General features: G+C 35.5%; 2 protein-coding genes across 5 annotated transcripts in view; both read right to left on the bottom strand.

The window, feature by feature from the left end:
- The window catches only part of RABGAP1L (RAB GTPase activating protein 1 like), a 689,413-nt gene that overhangs the window by 442,104 nt on the left and 226,486 nt on the right, over positions 1-20,823 (bottom strand). The window lies entirely within an intron of this gene.
- On the bottom strand, positions 14,091-15,176 carry GPR52 (G protein-coupled receptor 52). The gene has a single exon (XM_060142175.1). It carries the CDS (start codon positions 15,174-15,176, stop codon positions 14,091-14,093), a length of 1,086 nt encoding a protein of 361 aa, XP_059998158.1.

The following is a 20,823-nucleotide window of genomic DNA, read 5'->3' on the forward strand; positions in this document are numbered from 1 at the left end:
CTTGGTGAATACACACACACACACACACACACACACACACACACACACACAGTAAATGTCAACATAACATATGTATAGAAAAGAGTTATTAATATAGCAGGCCTGAGACTGCCTGTCCTTAGAACAGCCTCCTTGTAAGGCTGGCCCATGGCTAGCTTCTGGAAACTTGGCTGATAAACATTTCCCTACAATCATATAAAGCTTCCCCTAAACGACAAGGATGATTCATTATGCCTGGACTGTTTGTGCAAACAATATGGTTTATGTGAAATATCTGTTGTCCTTCTGGGAGCCTCGGATTCTGGTAGGTGCTGGGTAAAGGATGCCTATATGACCAGCCCCAAGTAAAATCCTTGAATACTGAGTCTCTAATGAGCTTCACTGGTACACAACACTTTGCACGTGTTGTCACAAGTAGCTGGAGGAATTAAGTGTATACTCTGTGACTCCACTGGAAGAGGGCTCTTAAAAGCTTCTGCCTGATTTCTTTTGCTAATTTTGCTTTATATCCTTTTGCTGTAATAAACCTTAACCATGAGTACAACAATACACTAAATCTTGAGTCCTTCCAACAAGACACCAAATCTGAGGATGGTCTTGGGGACCAATGACAAAGATAGTTTGAGACAACATCAATTACCTCGATTTACACATTAAAGATGTTTATCACATATGCAGATGGCAAAAGTTTAATGAATATATTAGAAGATACGATGAAGTTTCAAAAAGGCTGGAACAACTGAGCCAAGTCTAACATGATGAAATTTAAGAGAGATAAAGATAGTCTAAAATTGTGTTTAAAAAAACATGAACTACTGTACATGTAGGGAGAAGGAACATGTAATTAAGTAGGTATGAAAAAGACCTAGGGGATTATTGAAAATAAACTCAGTATGTTAAATGGTAAAATATAACTATCAAAGATATCTAATTTACTTCTGTGCTGAAAAAAGCAGTATGGTATATAAACCAAGGGGAAATAATAACTCCATTATCCTCTGTTACTGGTCATATCGCATACAGAACATTATATTCATCCATTTAAAGAAGAATATATTAGAGCAAATTCATGAAAAAGCTGGTGATGAGCTCCAAAACCATATTTTACAAGGAATGGCTCAAGACTAAGAGAAGACTAGAGATAGGAACAATGATTCTACTAATGTATACAGAAGGTTCTTGGGTAAAATAGAAATGTTAATTTTTTCTATATAATCACAGTGAGAAGAAATCAGAAAGGCATTCATTTCAGCTGAATATAAAAATGATTCCGAATCCAAAGTTACCCCAAAGTGCATTCACCTACATTTAAAACACATATTCAAAGCCTACCAAGTCCACTGAATGTCGATTTTGGACGGAAAAATTCAATTAGAGTAGGTAGCTATATTAAATGATGCCTATATTAAATAATCTTTCATCTCTTCTAATGTACTCTTTTCCATTGCTCCCTCATATATACTCTACTAGAAAGGCAGGGGGAAAGGATTTTGATGTAATTTTCAGTCCAACCAAAGCTCAACCGAGTGGGGGAGAAAAGGAGAAAGACCTCAAAACACAGTTAAGCCAAACAATTAAATTGAATTCAACTCAACAAATAAATGACTTAACTGTAATAGAGAGCACTTGATACTCAGCTCAACAAAGAACTGAGTAGCCTATATACAAAGTACTCTGAGGAACCAGGGCAATGTAAAAGACAGAACAGGGAGAAAAGGTGCAGACTTACAAGCATCCCCTGCTCCGTAGACATCCACAGCAGGTGTGCCAGCTCCAAAGTGGTAAAGCCACTCACTGGCTCACCACAGCTCCAGTCACCACTGTGGGAACTATACCCATGGTTCTGTGGGTTAGAAAAATCCCAAGTATCAAAACCAGGCCTGGGGTTCTCAGCCCTTAAGAGCTGAAGTCTTGATGTCCACATACACCCCAAAGACACAGGCCTCAAAAGTCTGCTTAGGAAAAGATCCTCCCTCACAGAGGCAGAAGAATACAAGGGGGAAAATGTTCCAGGTCTTTCTCAAACACCAACATAGGCAGCTGTGTGGCACACACCACATGCAATGAATAGTCAATGCTGAAGACAGTACCAATAACGAGACAACAGCATTATCAGAATTCAACATTCTTAAAATAACACCTGGTCTTAACAAGGCAGCAACACAGAGTAAATGGTGAGCTAATAAAAGTGAGAAGATGACCTGAGCTCAAAGGCTTTTTTTTTTTTTATGTTTCTTTAGTCTCTTTTATTTTTTTTTTAACATCTTTATTGGAGTATAATTGCTTTACAATGGGGTGTTAGCTTCTGCTTTATAACAAAGTGAATCAGCTATACATATACATATATCCCCATATCTCCTCCCTCTTTGAAATAAAGAATTTGAGTACATTGGTTTAAATGAGGCTCAGCAGGCCCATCTCAGTTTTAGGTTTGTTTGGTTGTTTTTTGGGTTTTTTAGTGCAAGGAAGAAAAATACCACAAAAACCATATTAAACAAAGCAACCTCTGTAGGGGCTCAGAGGGGATAAAGTGAAAATCAATTCCTTAATTTACTTGTTAATTAGAATTGCTGCTGTCAAGTTTGTGGTGAAGCAAGGTAGGTTGATAGTTACTGGTATGAAGATAAACCGGCTCACTTCTTTTGGAAAGTAATTTGGCAACATGCATAAATAACCTTAAAATATTTTCATGAGTTTGACTCAGTATTTCTCTTTCTTAAAAATTCTAAGAAAATAGGGCTTCCCTGGTGGTGCAGTGGTTGAGAGTCCGCCTGCCGTTGCAGGGGGCACGGGTTCATGCCCCGGTCCGGGAAGATCCCACATGCAGCGAAGCGGCTGGGCCCGTGAGCCATGGCCGCTGAGCCATGGTTGCTGAGCCTGCGCATCCCGAGCCTGTGCTCCACAACGGGAGAGGCCACAGCAGTGAGAGGCCCGCGTACCACACACACACACACACACACACAAAAAAATTCTAAGAAAATAATACTAAATAGGGACAAAGTTTTATTTATAAAGATGTTCATAAAAAGTATTCAGTAAAATAGAAAAGTCCTTAAGATATAAATAACTACATTAAAAACTCCTTTACATAGAAGAAGTCCTGGTCCACAGTGGAAAAATGGAAGGGAAAAAAAATAATGAAGAGTTGCTATATCTAAGTATATATGGGTAATGGAATTATAGGTGATTTAGTCTCTATTTTTATCCTTTTAAATATTCCCTGTATTTCCTTAAGGAGTAATATTTCTTTAAAAATTAAAAATAAAATGAATCTTGATTGAGGATGAAAAAATGGAAATTAGCTATGTAGAAGGGATGACAATTAGAAAAGGCAGTATTTTGAGATAAGTTTTCAGCAGTTAGCTATAACTTGTCCTTTTATAGAGTCGTGTGAAATTAAAAAGTGCTAATTATGGAAGGGCAAGTTGGTGGATATATAAAGAAGCAGAGACAATAACTTAACACTCAAATTATCTCTATAAGAATCCTTGACGTCTTCCCTTAAAGTCTTCCAGTCCACTGACTATTCCAAAAAAGGCAACAATAATCCTAATAATCCTTCGAGATCTTTCATTTAAAATCAACTAATAGAAACCTGATAATTTACTATTTTTTAACATCCAGCTTTACATGAAATTTTCCTTTCATTCATCTAGAGAAAAATATACAATAAATAAATTATTATGGTGTTCAGCCAGACTATATGGGTTCAAATGATGGCTCTCCTACCTCTGATATGGAGAAGTACCTAGTGCATGGAAAGCATATATAACTGTTTGCTTTTATTCTAATGAACCAAATGAAGTATGTCTTCAATAAAAGTTTCAAGATCGTTTATTCATTTTCTCACCCATTTGACTAAACCTGAGGAAAACCAAAATGCTCTGACAGGTTAGTTTAAAACACCTTTTGACATCTGACAATGTCAAAAACCATAAAATTCTTTTTGATGTAGGCACTCTTAGCCATGAGTGCAACTATATCCATTAATTTTCTAACATATATTACCAAGAGCCTACTAATAATGTTATATATAAATGCAGAATTATAAACTCTCTTTCTTAAATTTTTTTTATATTTTGGCCGCACGGCACTTGTGGGATCTTAGTTCCCCAACCAGGGATTGAACCCCGGCCAGGACAGTGAAAGCGCCAAGTCCTAACCACTGGATTGCCAGGGAATCCCTATAAACTCTCTTAAGTCATATACATTTTAGAGTTGCATACAAGTGTGGCTCTTACATAGCTAGATCTTCTGTTTCACTGCCTATTAGAGCACTACAAAACAGGCCTGCTTATTTATAAGTGAATCAATTTTTTCAGACTATAAGGTTATCACTTATTGAAGGAAAGTTTAACAAATGCTTTTGATGTTTGAAAACTACATTCAATATTAAGTATTACTGACTCCACATTTAAAGGTAAAATAATGTATGATTATATACATTAGCAGTTGAATAAAGAGACTAGGAAGTAAGTTTCATATGCAAAGAACTTTAGCCAAATAGGAAAAGGTGGAAATATAATAAGTATGTAGATTAACTGTAAAAGGTAAGAATTAATTAATTAGAAAGAATAGTTCTTTGTTTCATTTAGAGTGAGGTAATCAGTTGACAAACCACTGGAATCATAGAGGAAAACTCAATATCTATGGTTTTACCCATATGCTGGAAATTTTCCTGATACTTGGGTGAATCAGGTTGAAATTAACAATCACTCCTCCTTATGAGATCCTTAGCAATGATAAAAGCACAATGTTCTATTACTGTGAGTATCATGTACCAGGTACATATAATGTCTTATATCAGGGGTCAGTAAACGTTTTTCTGAAAGGGCCAAATAGTAAATATTTTAGGTTTTGTAGGACATAAAATCTCCGTCACAACTACTTAACTCTGCCATTGCAGTATGAAATATGAAGTCAGCCAGAGGTTGATTTATAAATGAATGGGTGCAACTATGTTTCTATAAAAGTTTATTTACAATAGTAAGCAGTAGACTTTGTCAACTCCTATCTTATACTATAGTTACCTATATGTGGTCCATCTATCCCCTATTAGTCTATATGCTCTTAGAGAACTGCAAATCTGTTTTACTTATAAATCTCACTATCTTGCATAGAATTTAGTATAGTCCCTGTATAGTTTTTACACAGGAAAAACCTGATAAATACTTAAGGAACAAATGCATAAATGATTCTATTAATTAAAAAATATCAGGTATACATCATATGATTAGCTTAGTAGCAGACAAATTAAAACCTGCCTGTCACTAAAAAAGCCTTCATAAAGTGAGATGCCTGTCACTAAAAAAGCCTTCATAAAGTAAGATTCATTGATAATCAATGACAAATATTAGGGAAAAACTAGTAGTAGTGGTCTAGGATGATACCTGAGTTGGTAGAATATGTCGTCCCCATGTACAGTCCCTGAAGCTACTTCTACCCATGTTAATATTCTTGTCCTAATCTCAACGCTTATACCTAACGATTTTACTCCAATTAGATTTAATCCATATAAAAGAATATTTAATTTTTAATATACTGCATCCCAAAGTTATTGTGTATTTCTCTCAATGATAGTATGTTAAACACTGAACATTTCCTTTCCTTTCATTTTAATAACTTCTCAAGTATCCCAAGGTATCCTCTGAGACTAAAGCATCTAAACACATGGCTAAATATTTACGTCAATTCATCTTTTAAAATTAATCAATCCCTCTAATTCTTCAATCTATTGCATTGTTCCTAAAATCTCTCCCTCAAATCCTAGAAATTAGATAATCTGTCCCCTTGCTTGCTTCCCACAATTCAATAAATTATTCTTTGGACTTAAAAGCATCCAGGAGTATCTGTAGAACCACAATTCATGTCATATAAAACACAATCAATAAATATGTATTGCCCTAATTTGTTGATATGGAATGCAAACATAATTAATTCAGACTGCAGTAATTTGTATTTTGCAATGACTCATCTTGCAAACCCTTTTAATGAGTACCATAAATTAAATAGTCACAAATTCTCACAAAAATCTTAAACGTTTAAGGCAACAAACTTCAAATAACTCAGTAGAATGCAGTTATATTCAACTGATGCATATACTTTCGAAGGAAAGGTTTCATCTAAGGACATTTATCAGACAATCCTGTGTTAGCCTAATTTGAGTTCCTTTAATTTTTCTATAAACATATTATTTCATTGAAAGAAAACTGAATTATATATTAATAGGGTTTTAGGTAAAAAACCACTAATTCAGACTGTTCTCTCTGATTCCCTGAGTACTATTTTTTCGACTGTACACAAACATATATAGGACTTTATAAAGCACTGTAGCCAGAAATGTCAAAACCTTTTCCATCATAATGCTTCAGAAAAACCCATCCCATTATGACTTCAACAACATCGCAAATCCATTACAAAGAACATTCAGAACACAAAGTGCACAGCTATGACATGTTTACTTTTCAAAAGCAGTTATATGGATATAGTAGTGTGTTTCTGACAATTCTTCATCAAGGTTATAGTTTTTAAATACATAACTAATACAGTTGAATTCAGTCTATATAGCTCTCAATACATTCTGCAGATGTTTTCAAACTGTTAATGTTTTTAAAAGGAGAGATAAATTTTCATTACCCTCTATGGATAAGAAATTGCTTTAAGAAATATCAACACAATTAGCAGTGCTGAGAATACATCTTATTAAAAATTTCCATGACCTCAAAATCCCACCTTCAACATATAGTCAACCTTAAGGTAATCTTTCCCACTTTAAAAATTAAAAGATAAAATTTTATACGGAATTTTCCTGTATCAACTAAGTCTTCATTTGCTACTCAAGGAAGAAGGGTCAGGTCACTCAACCACCAGCCATCCATAAATACATTATTCAAGAACTTTATCACAGGCAAAACTATTGCCGCACAAGACATATGGTCAGTAGTATCTCTATCTGGTATGTGATCTTGCGAGGGTCACTTAAAAATCTTATCTCAGATTTCTATATGTGAAATGAGATAGGGCGTACTCACAGAAGCTTTTAGAATACATCTAATTGATAATGACGAGGGCGTTTTACATGTTCAAAAGCATTTTAAGCTTTTTCAAATTTTAACGTGCAGCGTTTTTTAATTATTTCTTAACACACTTGATAGGAGAGGCAGGTACTTGTCTCCATTTTCCTCATTGCACACAGAATCATTTGAATATATCTCATATTAACATTCCAAAACTAAGACAGTATGGGTAAGCTCACCAAAGAATGTTACTTCAACTCCTAATAAGTTTTCTATTAAAAAAAAAAGATGTGTACCTTTAACTATGGCAAAGTAATTAAACACTCTACAATGACTACAAATTGAGCATGCAGGGATTTTTTTCTAAGTTTGTAACATTGGCAAAATCATTATAACAAATACACACATACCCACATGCACACATCTTTATCCTGTCCCACAAATAAATGCTACCACAGGATGTCCTGGACTTCGAAATCTATAAAAGTCAATCAAGGTATAGTCCTCTAATAAATTTTAATAGTTTGTTCAATGATAGTGTTAAATCACATTTAGAAACTGAGAAAGTAGGGCTGTAAGTGAAGCTGATGATTGAAACAACAGAAGCCATTACAAGATCCATTTAATAATAAAACACTCTAAATGCGAATCTTTAAAATGTACTTTTCCAGGCTTATCTCCAAGTAAATACACCTAAAAATCCAGTAAAGTTTTAAGACCTTGGACATGTAATAAGTGTTTAAAAAAAAACTGTGTTGGGGCAATAGAAGCAGAAGTGTGATAAATCTAATCTTTGGGGGTGTCAAGTTTTTCCTCAAATTCTGTTTGAAGAGAGCAAAAAGTTAAATGCATATTTATTTGTAATTTTTATTACATTTTAAAATCTAACTTATGGCAAGAACATTTCACAAAAACCTAGATATACAGAAGTTGATTTCTTGCAAATAAGAAACTATGCTTTATTTTGAAATTGGTAACTTAAAGCAATTCTAAAGACAGAATTTTGAACCATCTTTTCCTTGCCAAAATAATAAAATTAAGAAAAATCCAAATATAATTTAACTGGTTAAAATATTAAAACAAGGATTTTCAGGATTTTTTTAACCTGCTTCTTCACAAATTATATTTTAACCTTAGCAAAATCTATCATTTATAATATCAATTTTACCAATTTACTATTTTTAATTATAAAACTCCTGGAAGGGGCTTCCCTGGTGGCGCAGTGGTTAAGAATCTGCCTGCCAATGCAGGGGACACAGGTTCGAGCCCTGGTCAGGGAAGATCCCACATGCCACGGAGCAGTTAAGCCCGTGAGCCACAACTACTGAAGCCTGTGCACCTAGAGCCCGTGCTCCGCAACAAGAGAAGCCACTGCAATGTGAAGCCCGTGCACCTCAACGAAGAGTAGCCCCTGCTCACCGCAACTAGAGAAAGCCCGCGCGCAGCAAAAATAAATAAATTAAAAAAAAAAAAAAAAAACACTCCTGGAAGAGTAAATGGAATAGTAACTGTGAAGAGGCTATTTATTATCATAAAATGTATAATCTAATACCTATTTTAAACTTCAAACTCTATTAGAAACATAAGTAAATATTTTAAAACTGTATTTTACACAGAGTAAATACACGCACACTTGCTTGTGTCAGGCATAACCTCAGACAAATGCACTGGTCATCTCTTGCTACAGTCTGCACTGCATTCAAAGATACATTTTAAATTTTAAAGAACAGGCTATATAACTTTGTACTTGATTTGTTGTATGTGGGCCTTCCACCTAAAATAATGCCACCACTTTGAATTTATAAAGTATATCTGGGCACTTTTTATCAACATCATTTATACTTGCTTAAGTAGAAAACATAAAATTAAGTAGAAAACAGTAAAATTGGAGTCAAATTTCTAAAGTCAAAGATAAATGTGATTTCTCTTGCATAAAGGAGCATTTGGGGAAGTTTTAGAATTTAAGCAAATATTTCCATTCAATAAATTCTACCATTATGCACTATGTTTCTTGATATTTATCACCAACATACTTTAAAACTTTACAATCTCCAAAACTAATCTGGTGGTCCCATTTACTATAGTGAAGATACTGATATCACATATGCCTTTCTGCTATCAGACATAACAGACTCCTGATGAATTTATTACTCTGATTTTCTTCACCTTCATAGGGAATCATAAAAACATAGAATAAAAGTTACCATTAAAAAGTTATAGATATGATCTTTGGGGATGGGGGACTGAAAGCAGAATCTTGCCTATCTGTGAAATGCAGTTAACACACCAGCGGGACCCTATTTCCTTAATGCAAGGTCATCCTTCTGTTATTTAAAAGATGTGAAAAATGCTAAAAGGTGCCATCAACGGTGCATTAAAAAAATGGTGCAGTAGAAAAGTGGTAGGTGATTGAGATTCCTTTCAGATTCAGCAAATAACACTTCAAACTGATTGTGCTGAAGCAAAATTGTCAAGGACATCTAATATCATAAGCAGAAGGGCATCAAACTTCTCTAAAAATTTTACGTGAAATAGCAAATATTACACAAGTCAGAAACTACATAAACTGTCTTCAAAAGAATATAGTATTGAGACAAAATTGGATAATGTTACTTGTAGGATCAACCAAGCTTTTGTGAAACATCAAAATATTTTTTAAACAGTCAGCATTCTTTTTAACAAAACAATTTTCCCATTATAACGTAAGTAAACGCTCACTGTAAAAAACTTTTAAACAGATTAATAAAGAAGAAAACCTAATCACATCACTTTTAATATTTTAAAAGACAATCATTTACACTATTAAATAAAGTTAAAATATTTTATATTATAGAGCAAAACTAGCCCTGGATAAAACTTTCATATATAAGAAACACTGAAAAGGGGATTTATATTTTTTTCTTTTCAAGTCATTTTGTTTTCCTTAGTGTCTATATATTTGGTTGATGATTATGCAACTTTCTACATATCCTTCTAATCTTAACGTTTTACTCAGGTAAAAGAGCAACTTTTGGAACCTATACATCAGAATAGAGCATCAACTCAGTAACATAATCTCCTGTGCATTGTGATGGTCCTACCTGGACACCAATGATGCTACGCTCAGCATGTTATACAAGCAAATTCCCCACATCTTAATCTTCTCTGTTTATCGCATATTTATAACTTTTTCACATCTAATGATTAGCTTCCAGGGTAGGGAGAGACAGAGGAAAGTCATTTAATTTAAGGCAGCAACATCATTTCTAATCTTCATTATAGAAGATACATGTAGAGCGAATCTATTTATTAATCTTTGTTTCTTCAAGGTAACAGGTACATGACAAAATACCTTAAATTCCATTTTAGTAAATGAGGAAAACTAAAATGTGAAGACAAATGGCAAGATATTCCTGAACAACGCTTTCCTTCTATTGCCAACCCGATGAAAGAAAAATATTTAAGCATATTTAATACAATAAAGTAAGGAGGTAGGTTAATCTCAGAATCATTCCTGTCTCATCCCATCATCTGCTTGATGGATGTCTTTAATCTCAAATGATGTCTTCATGTATAACTATTCCTGGAAAATGAGCTTTCAGAGATTGTGGAAGTTTTCTACATTTAAAAATATCTGAGTTTAGGCCAAAATCTGAGTTTAGACAGGTTTGGGAAAAAACGCCGTTTTAGAAAACTCTAATTGTTATAAAATACAATTTTCTTAAATTGCAATTAGTGATCTTTAAGTTGTGATGGCAATAAATCTGGCATCCACAAAGATGATAAAACAGGAGCTACCACATTCCAAATACTTTCTATGCGTCAGGAGCCATGCTGAACACAGAGATTACTTTATCTCATTTAGTCCTCAAATCCAGCCTAGTAGGAAGGTACAAGTCTCTGGATCTTCCTGATGAGAAAACTGGAGACGTGGAACATTCAGTATTTTTCCTAGGGCTAAACAGCTTCTGAGGGCCAGGATTTCAGTGCAGGTTTCACAAACTAGTAGGTTATAAAGCCTTCCAACACTATATAACTTTAGAAACAATGCCACAGATAACAGAACCTTTAGTAATAGACTACATCATCATTGTTTGGTTGTCACTTATAACCAAATTGGATAATTACCATAGAATACAATATAATAAGAATAATGGTTATGCTTTCTATTCTTAAAACATATTCATCTAAAAGACAGAATAATTTCAAAATAAGTATTATTATATAAACACATATTAAAATATGTCAAAAGCAAGTTAAGTGGCTTGCCCTAGAGTTGCACATGAAACATTAAAATAAATGAAGAATCTAAACTGAGAACTTGCCTTCTAGAGGCTCGCCTTTCAGCCTAAAACAGAGATTTCCTTCTCCACTCTTCTCCTTCAAAAAACATTTTTTTCAATAAGAAATTTATAGAGACTTGAAAAAGATATTCAATGAAAACTTAACAAAAATGAACAAAAGTAATGTCAAGGGAATGTCATGCCCCAGGGTTTCAGTTTGATTGAAGACTAAACTGGTAAGTGGGGGCTTACCAGATTGCTACTTTAATAAAAGAGATTTTTAAGATCAAGGAAAAAGATACCACAAGGAGAGACCTGAAGTGAAAGATTTAAGTGAGAAAAAAAGAAAACTCAAACAAGTTCTGTAGGGAAAAGGTATAGACAGAGGTACAAAGGTCTGGAGGCTTTGGGGGGAAAAGGCAGCACAGCATAATGGTTAATTGAGTGTGAATGAACCTCAACCACTGATTAATTGAGTGACTGACTTTGGATAAATCACTGTTCTTTGGTTTCCCCATCTTTAGGATGGGGATAAAAACAGTACCTATCTCCATGGGTTGTAGTGAGGATTAAATGTTTTCATATATGTAAAACTTCCCACAGTGCCTGGCATATAATTATTGTTATTAACTACCATAAGGAAAAGCCAGAAGAGGAAAATGCAATAAACACAGCCTCAGGTTTTCTAACTATACTTACACACCAAACTACAGGATCAAAATCTGATTCCCGAATAATACATATAATGTTCAAAGTTCTATTTATGCCACCTGAAAAGTCAGCAGCATTATGTTTCCTTGAAGTTTGTTTTCCTTAAACGGGTCTGAACTCAAAAGGCACATTTCAACTTATCCAAGATGTCAATGGCAAACGGGATGAGAATTAATGTAAACAACCCAAACCACAAAAATGTGAAACAAATTTTGATTCCCCAACAGTAAACTCTTATTCTAAGTGTTTTATTAAACTGAAGCAAAGTCTGATTTTGAATACGTAGAATACTGTTTTATTCTTTATTTTAAACCTTCCTTACATGTTTAAAAATATACATGGGCTCAGAACAACCTCAATAAAATGATGACATTTCTTTTACTAAAAGACCTCTGAAGTCAAACCACCAGTATGCAAACATGTTTGGCTTCCAATTTGAAGAGTCATAGGCACATTTCACTAAATGCATTTCATAAAATAAAGAAATAAAAAATGCTGAGAAGAAAAATACTCAGTAGTTTGATATAAATTTTAAAATATCTGTCAGGCAGGAAACTTATGGTAAAAAAAGTAAGATTTAGATGTTTTAGCACTTACACCTGCTTCACTACTAATTTCCCAAATGCTGTTTTGCTACATCTAAACCCCTGACAATTTACTACACAATTCCATGTAGTACACTAAAAAATAAGTTAATTTAATCTCTGAATATGAAAACAGATCATTACAAAAGAAAATACTGACAGTTCTTACCTGTATTTGATAATTAAGTATATTTTATTCTCAGCATCACTAAGAATGCAGCTTGGTCTAATAGAAATATCTAAATAACAACTACACAAAAGTATTTTTCTCTTAAAAGAAGTTTTTGTATATTTTTGTCCAATGTTGATGACTTAAGCAACACTGATCTATATAGTGTGCTAAGAAGACATTAGGCACAGATCACATAATGTAATTTACATTTTCTTTGTTGTAAAAAATATAGTATGTGCAAATGCATTACCATACAAATAATTAGCAGACACAACAATAAGCTTTGTAAATCTAACACAAAAAGGTTAATATTTTACTCTTTAGAAAAAAAAAGGACACAAGTAGCTTTAAGAGCAATACCTCACTTTTGAGTGAGTACTCTGCATCTGCATTAGAATTATCTGTGAATTAGCTTAAAGAAAAACAAAGCTTAACTATAGCCCCTGCAAAAAACAAAAAGACACCACTTTGGGCACATGAACTAATTCAAAAGAAAACAAATAAAAATGTTTCCCAAAGCCATTAAAAATACTTAACACAATATCTCAAACAACCTATAGAATGCTTTTTTGGAAGGAATAAATCATTCAACATTATGACTTTTATATAGTAGATTCTTTCATTAGCTAAGACACTTCTGGATTAAGGTGCCAAAGGATGCAGATCAAGAAAAATGGAGAGAAAAAAAAAAAGCTGTTAGGAAGGAGGAGGGAGCATAATTTTACCCAGAAGAAACAAAAATACTGTTTCTTTTTGTTCATAGCAGAAATTTTGTGCTACAGATATTATAAAAACACAAGCAAAATGGTTGTGTGGCAGGTAATAAAATACAATGCTTACTATGCATCCTCCATGGAGAGACCATTTAGGGACTGTAGATAAGTGAGTTTAAACAAGTACACTTTGATGCAAAAAATTATACTTTACCACATATATAATATGTAGCATTTTTCTGTAAAGGGCAATTTATGTAAGTAATTTCCACAAACACAAAGAGAGTGAGAGAGACAGAGACAGAGGAGAGAGTCCAGTCAGAGAGAGAGACAGACGCCAGGGGCTTTGCTCATGCCCTGTGGAAGATCTGAGGTACTTTTCCATCCTCAGTGTTTGATTTTGCCTATTACTGCACATTCATACTCACACACTACAATTATCTCACGAGATTACCCTCTACACATCCTCTTCTTCAGGGTTTTTTTTTTTCCATGAAAAAAAAACCTTTAGTCCCTTCCTCTCATAGTCAACTATTCTAGTAAATATTTCTCTAGTGGCAAATTTCCAGATGAAGCAAGAATACAATCCCAAACTACTGTCAGACTACATTTGATTTACTGTGTGGTTTTCTTCAAATGGAGCAGGAATTAGCCCGTTTCCTAGGTTGGGGGTCTCGTGCTTCCTGATCCTTCACACACATACAAGACGTGCACATTGTCTCGGACAGTCTTCGGAGGCCTAGCCGGAAAACACTGTTGGAGAGGCTGTATATTACACAGTTACAAAAACTATTACTTATAGCAAGCCAGGTTGTTAGGAAGGACAGTGTTGGATTGTCCAAGACCCGGGAGCTTTCTAGAAGAAAGTATATGATATACGGGAGCCAGAGCATGTAAAACACACTGGTTATCCGAAACAAAACCATGGCGTAGCGACGGTCAGGGCTATGTCCAGTCTCTCCAGAGGCAGCGACTTCGTGGCTAGGGAATCGGGCCCTCCGGTCATTTATCTCTTTGGTGTGCTGCCGGCAAATTGTGAAAATGTGGAAGTAAGTGAAGCAGACAACAAAGGCAGCAGGAGCATAAAGTAAACAAACAATAAAGCCAGTAAAATAGACACTGGTGAGCCAAGAGGTGGCACACCATTCAAAAATGTCACCGTGGTAACCGGGTTTCCCCCAGCCAAAAAAGGAAGGCAAGAAAATTAGGCAAGAGTAGATCCAGATTAAAACAATGCAAATTCTCAGGCGACAAGGGGTGACCAGTTGATTGTAGGAAAGAGGCTTGGTAATTGCAAGATAGCGATCCACACTTATGCAAGCAAGACATGCCATAGAAACACTTTTTAGAACTGAGATGATATATCCAAAAACCTGGCAAGTCAGTGACTCGTGGATACCCGTGGAGTAGTGGAGAAGTGAGAGAGTAGGAACCAAGCAGGTAACTCCAACGAAAAGATCAGCATATGCCATTGTCTGAATGAAATAGCTGGTCGTATAATGGTGTAAGAGTGGAGCACAGTGAAAGACAAAGATGACCGTTAAATTCCCAGCAATGATTAGAAATGTCAGCAAGACAATAACAACTGTCTCGAAGATGCAGACGTCCACCGCACTGTAGTGGCCAAATCCAAGTGGGCAAGAGTGACGTTCGGACACATTCAAAATGCCACTGCTCATGTTCAGGATCCTCCATTCAGTCCACCTAGATTCATTCATGGCTTGGAATTAAAAGAACCTGCAGCTATGGCTACAGCAAGCAGGTGCCCTGCCTAGCATCTGCTAAACTCTGCCCATGAGTGTCTCAGAATCAGCTTCAGTAGACAGTGGCAGCGCTTCTGTCACAGCTGAGCATCCCAGGGAGTACTCAAGTCTCTTCATCAGCCTCAGTGCAGCAGTAACACACCTCAGCTTTGGGAGGGGGGAGGAAGGGGGATAAGCTAGAAAGGAGGTGAAAAAAAGGTCACCGATTAGCTTCCTCCGGTGCTTTCAAACAACTTTTTGCAGACACAAGGCACTTCTAGAGAAAATGGACTTTTCAATAATACCTTGCACTATGAAAAATTAAATCTGTAAAAGAAAAAAAAGCAATTGCCAAAGGAAGAAAAGCTCTTGTGGGCCGTTTGTTCTCCTCAGAAAGGTAGTTTCTTAGGGATCAACTCGAAAGAGTGAGAAAAAAACCTTAAATAGGCTCAGGCTTCCTGTTTCATCTGTCAGGAGAAATGGATTCATATTGTAGAATTTAAATAATTAAGATCTCAGATTTGGTTGGAAAGCTAAGAAAAAGTTCATTGTGGCAAAGTGTGTCTTTGGCTCAGTTCAGGGTTTGATGCTGGTGGGTCAACTTTATGATCCATTTCTCTCTCTTTTCTCTCAAAAGCTAAGAACCCCCTTCTCCAACAAGATTAATTCTAAAAGACTCATCTCTACTGGGGCACAAAGGAGCAGAACAGCAGTAATGGACTCCAGATTGCCCTGTAACTCTCATAAGAGAAAAAAAGCATACTTCCAGTAGAGAAGATAATACACAATGGGTCAATACTGACAAAATATGAAAAACTTCTGAAGTTTTAATTCTGCATGCATTTTTTGTAAGCATTCAGATGAAAAGAGTTTTAGTCCATTACAGTTCCTGGTGCTACCACCAGCATCGTAATTTATACTCCTTCCTTTTCAAAAGGAAAATAAAATCATTTTTGCTATTAGTTTCAGCATCAATAACTGAAAACAACCTTCATTATCTGATACACCACCTTCCTTATAATGGAGTATGATCATAAAATATACAGCTCAAAGTTATTTCTCACCTTTGCAACCACACCTATATCTCACAAATATGTGTAAATATATATGAAATTTAGACAACAGAAACTTTCCTATATGCTCTGAGCTTCTGACTAGAAATGCTGCCATTATTTATTACTTAGGTATTTCTAGTAGGCTTTCTAATCTATATTGCTATATCTTTTCTGTTTTCATTAAATGATTAACACATTAAATCATTACTTCAACTAAACCTTTTCAAAGTGGAAAATTACCTTGTTTGTTATATTTGCAGTTATATAGCAGCCATATGTTAAGAAAATGCCTCTTCTAGTTCTGTGTTCTATTTTGAGCAAGTGCTCAATTAATGCAGGGGCCATTAGATAGGTTATAAGATGTTCTTGTTTTAAAATACTTCTAAAGCATCAAGATGAGTTTAAATCCTAGAGTTTGAAATACTGAAAGACTGGCAGGATAGAATCCATCCAAAATGCTTCCAAGGTCATTCTGATATGAGGTTAACATTTGTCAAAAGTCTTTTTTAAAGTACAGGCATTTCAGAGAGTCTCTTGTCAGTCTTTGCTGTCATACCTTTTGTAGAAAGAACATGCGTTAGAAATAGAAACATTTCCTTCAGGAACAATGCAGGAGCTTAACAGAAAGCATTCTTCTTAAAGTTATTTTCTTGTGCACCACCAAGGCATTCAGGGAAGTCCTTCTTCTTTTATAATAATAGCCACAGGATATTCCTCCTTGCACATTCCTAGTTTCACTTATCACAAAATAGTTCTTGTTACAGGAATAAAACAATGCTTCTCACCTACATTCACTCTTATCAGCTGCTAGGCTGGGCTGCTTGATTCAGAAGTCCGATTTACTGTGATGCAGTTACCGAGATGCTGTCGGTGTATTCCTCACAGTCTCTCAGTATCACTGCCTCCACCTGAACCGAAGCCCTGCTCCTCCTCCTCATCCTGAGCTGATGCAGAAGAACTCACCATCAGAAAGGTGACTCGGTCCTCCTGCCCCAATCAACAGCACAGCCAATGGCTACTGCAGCTGAAACTGTCACTAGGTAACAGTTGCCAGGCACATGCAGGCTTATAGACTTACTCGGCAAGCTCCGATCAAGATTGACAAAAGAACACAGTGGAACTGACCGATCCTTATAACATATTAATGACATGTATGAATTTCTAGAGGTATTTTCCTTATAGCATGTGTAAAGATTATTTCCTATGAGCAGGACAGAAAAAAAAAAACCCTGAGATACACCTTTAAACCCTGTAAAGAAACTACCACAAGGTACTATGACACTAAAAAGTCAGCAGTAATCTAATGCTCATTGGCAGAAAAAACCTATTAATTATTAAAAATCGTCTAAGTCTTCATGAACTCAAGTGATAGAGCTACTATTTTTACTCTTTAAAGTATATTTTGATTAATAGAAGTTATTTTGTAATCTCTCCAATCCCTGCCACACCCACACTAAATTGCTGAATCTGATGTATTTAACTGTACAAACAAAGCATTGGAACTAACACCTCTATACTAAAATCTATTTGCTGGAATATTTAAGATCAAATATGACCTCAGAAGAGAAGACATTAGAAATAAATGAATGAATGCTTAATAGAAAAAGAGTCAAAGAACTTTGTCATACAGTGCTTGAGCTACTCATACCCAAGTCAGAAGGAAGTAATTAAGCTCATTTATATAATGGAGGTTAAAAATATTTCCATTTGGGGCTTCCCTGGTGGCGCAGTGGTTGGGAGTTCGCCTGCCGATGCAGGGGACACGGGTTCGTGCCCCGGTCCGGGAAGATCCCACATGCCGCGTAGCGGCTGGGTCCGTGAGCCATGGCCGCTAAGCCTGCGCGTCCGGAGCCTGTGCTCCGCAACGGGAGAGGCCACAACAGTGAGAGGCCCGCGTACGGCAAAAAAAAAAAGAAAAAAGAAAAGAAAAAAATTTCCATTTATTTTGACTTACTATAGACAAACATTCACTATTTTAAAAATATTTCTTATGGGGTCAGCAATTTTCTTAAAGTAACTTAGAATTACCTTACACATTATTTCAGAATTGAATCAGGAAATTTGAGATGAAAATGGATAATCAACACTTAGAGCATATTCTATGTGCCAAGCATTATGCTATATGCTTTACATTTTTGTCTCAATAAAAATATTAAATCTCTATGAAGTAGATACCCATCATTATCATTTTCCAAAGGAAGAAAGTGGGTACCTAGAGAAGGTAAGTATAACTTGCCCACTATTACAGAGCCATGAAACTAGGAATGAAACAGATCAAAATTGTCATTCTTGGGCTTTCCTGGTGGCTCAGTGGTTGAGAGTCTGCCTGCCGATTTAGGGGACACAGGTTTGTGCCCCAGTCCGGGAGGATCCCACATGCCACGGAGCGGCTGGGCCCATAAGCCATGGCCGCTGAGCCTATGCGTCCGGAGCCTGTGCTCCGCAATGGGAGAGGCCACAACAGTGAGAGGCCCGCGTACCGCAAAAAAAAAAAAAAAAAAAAAAAAATTGTCATTCTTAACACCATTTTGATGAACTCCTCCTTCATTCCCTCTTTTTTCCACTAGAGCAGCTAGTCAGGAAATGTCTAAGAAGAATTATTTTGGATTTCAAAAAATGATTTCTAAATAATAATAAATAATAGATCTATTCTTTCCTCCATGCTGAACTGCCTTTCAGGAAGATCATATTACTGTTAAAATCTTCAGGGGGTTAGGTGGAATAAAGAATGGAAGCATATTGCTCATTACCAGAAAAGTGTATGAAATAAGTTAGAATAACAATCTTAGAATGAGTACCATATTGAGATTTGAAAGTAAATATTTAAATTTAATATAAAAAGGCTAGAAAGTCCTATTTTACAGGGAAGCATTTTGACTTTTAGGGTTACATAAAAGCATGGAAATCAAACAAGATTTTATTTAACTAAAACTCTCTTTCACAATAATAATAAATATTCAAAATAAAAATTACAGGTGATAAATATTCATGAATGTAGACAGTTAAATACGAAGCTTTACTATAAAACCGTTGAAAAATAAAATGCTATTAATTAAAGCTACCTCATCACCAAAATAAAAAAAGAAATCCTTCTAAAAGTATAGACTGTGCATTACTTTTCAAGTTTTGAATCATAATATTTTTTAAATCAGAGAAATGGCAAAAAATATCATTTAGGGAAATTCAAATACTAGATTACTTTTTTTTTTAATTTATTTAATTAATTTATTTATTTTTGGCTACATTGGGTCTTTGTTGCTGCACGTGGGCTCTCTCTAGTTGCGGCGAGCAGGGGCTACTCGTCCTTGCGGTGTGCAGGCTTCTCATTGTTGTGGCTTCTCTTGTTGTGGAGCATGGGCTCTAGGCGTGCGGGCTTCAGTAGTTGTGGCACACAGGCTCAGTAGTTGTGGCTCAAGACTCTAGAGCGCAGGCTCAGTAGTTGTGGCGCACAGGCTTAGTTGCTCCACGGCATGTGGGATCTTCCCGGACCAGGGCTCGAACCCGTGTCCCCTGCGTTGGCAGGCAGATTCTTAACCACAGCGCCACCAGGGAAGTCCCTAGATCACTTTAGTTTGACACTTATTTCCAACAAATAATCACTGATAGGGATTTGAGTCTAAGAATACCATAAATAATCCCTAGTTGTACATGCTGCCACAGGTATATGATAGTATGAGAGGGAGAGTTTAAGAAGCAATAGCTTTGACCCACCAAGCTTCCTTCTTTTCTTCTACCAACTTCAAAAAGAACAGTTTCAGGAGTTCAAACAAGATAATTTTCTTCTTTTCTGAGACTGACATTTTTTACTAGCCCCTCACTTTTCTTCCTTTCCATCCTTTTTTCTGATCTGATTATAATAGAAACTAATTTATAATGTGAAGCTCTAATAACAAGAGCATTAATATCATATTTACACAGCTCATTACATAAAGCACTCTTTGTTTTTATATTATGCATAATTCTCTTCATTTTAGGGGTCATTAGGTGTTTTATTTTTGTCATTCTTATTAGTCATTATCAACCACCCCCCTTCTCCTTTCAACTGTTGAACACTAGCTGTGAAATATCTAAGAGGAACCATTATTTGGAATTACTTCAGAATTACTTCTAAGAGCTAAAACTGTATAACTTCTTGAGATGATACATCACAGATGTTTAATTTTTCATTTATACCTTAAATATGTTTTATATGTCCTTTTATATGTATCAATATTTCATTATTAGTCATCTAAGCAACTCAAGCAACTGCTCAATAGGATCTAAATAGCAAAGCAAGGGAGGATCATTAGCCACCGACGGTAAATAGGATAAACAGTAGGCAATGATTATCAAGGAGAAATGAGCAACCAACATTGTAAAAAACAAACATAGGGTAAAGTAAAAGGTTTTCTAAAGGTACAAAAAGATGTATGGATTCAGAATTTATTTCTTCAACTATTCCTCCCATCTGTTAACTTTTCTCCACCTCCACTACCCTAAACAAACTAGCACCATCTTGTGTGTGAACCACTATAGTGGCTTCCAATCTGGTCTTCCTGAGTGGTCTGTGGCCTCTCTTCAATCCATTA

This window comes from Lagenorhynchus albirostris, chromosome 2 (assembly GCF_949774975.1).
Source record: "Lagenorhynchus albirostris chromosome 2, mLagAlb1.1, whole genome shotgun sequence".
NCBI lineage: Eukaryota > Metazoa > Chordata > Mammalia > Artiodactyla > Delphinidae > Lagenorhynchus > Lagenorhynchus albirostris.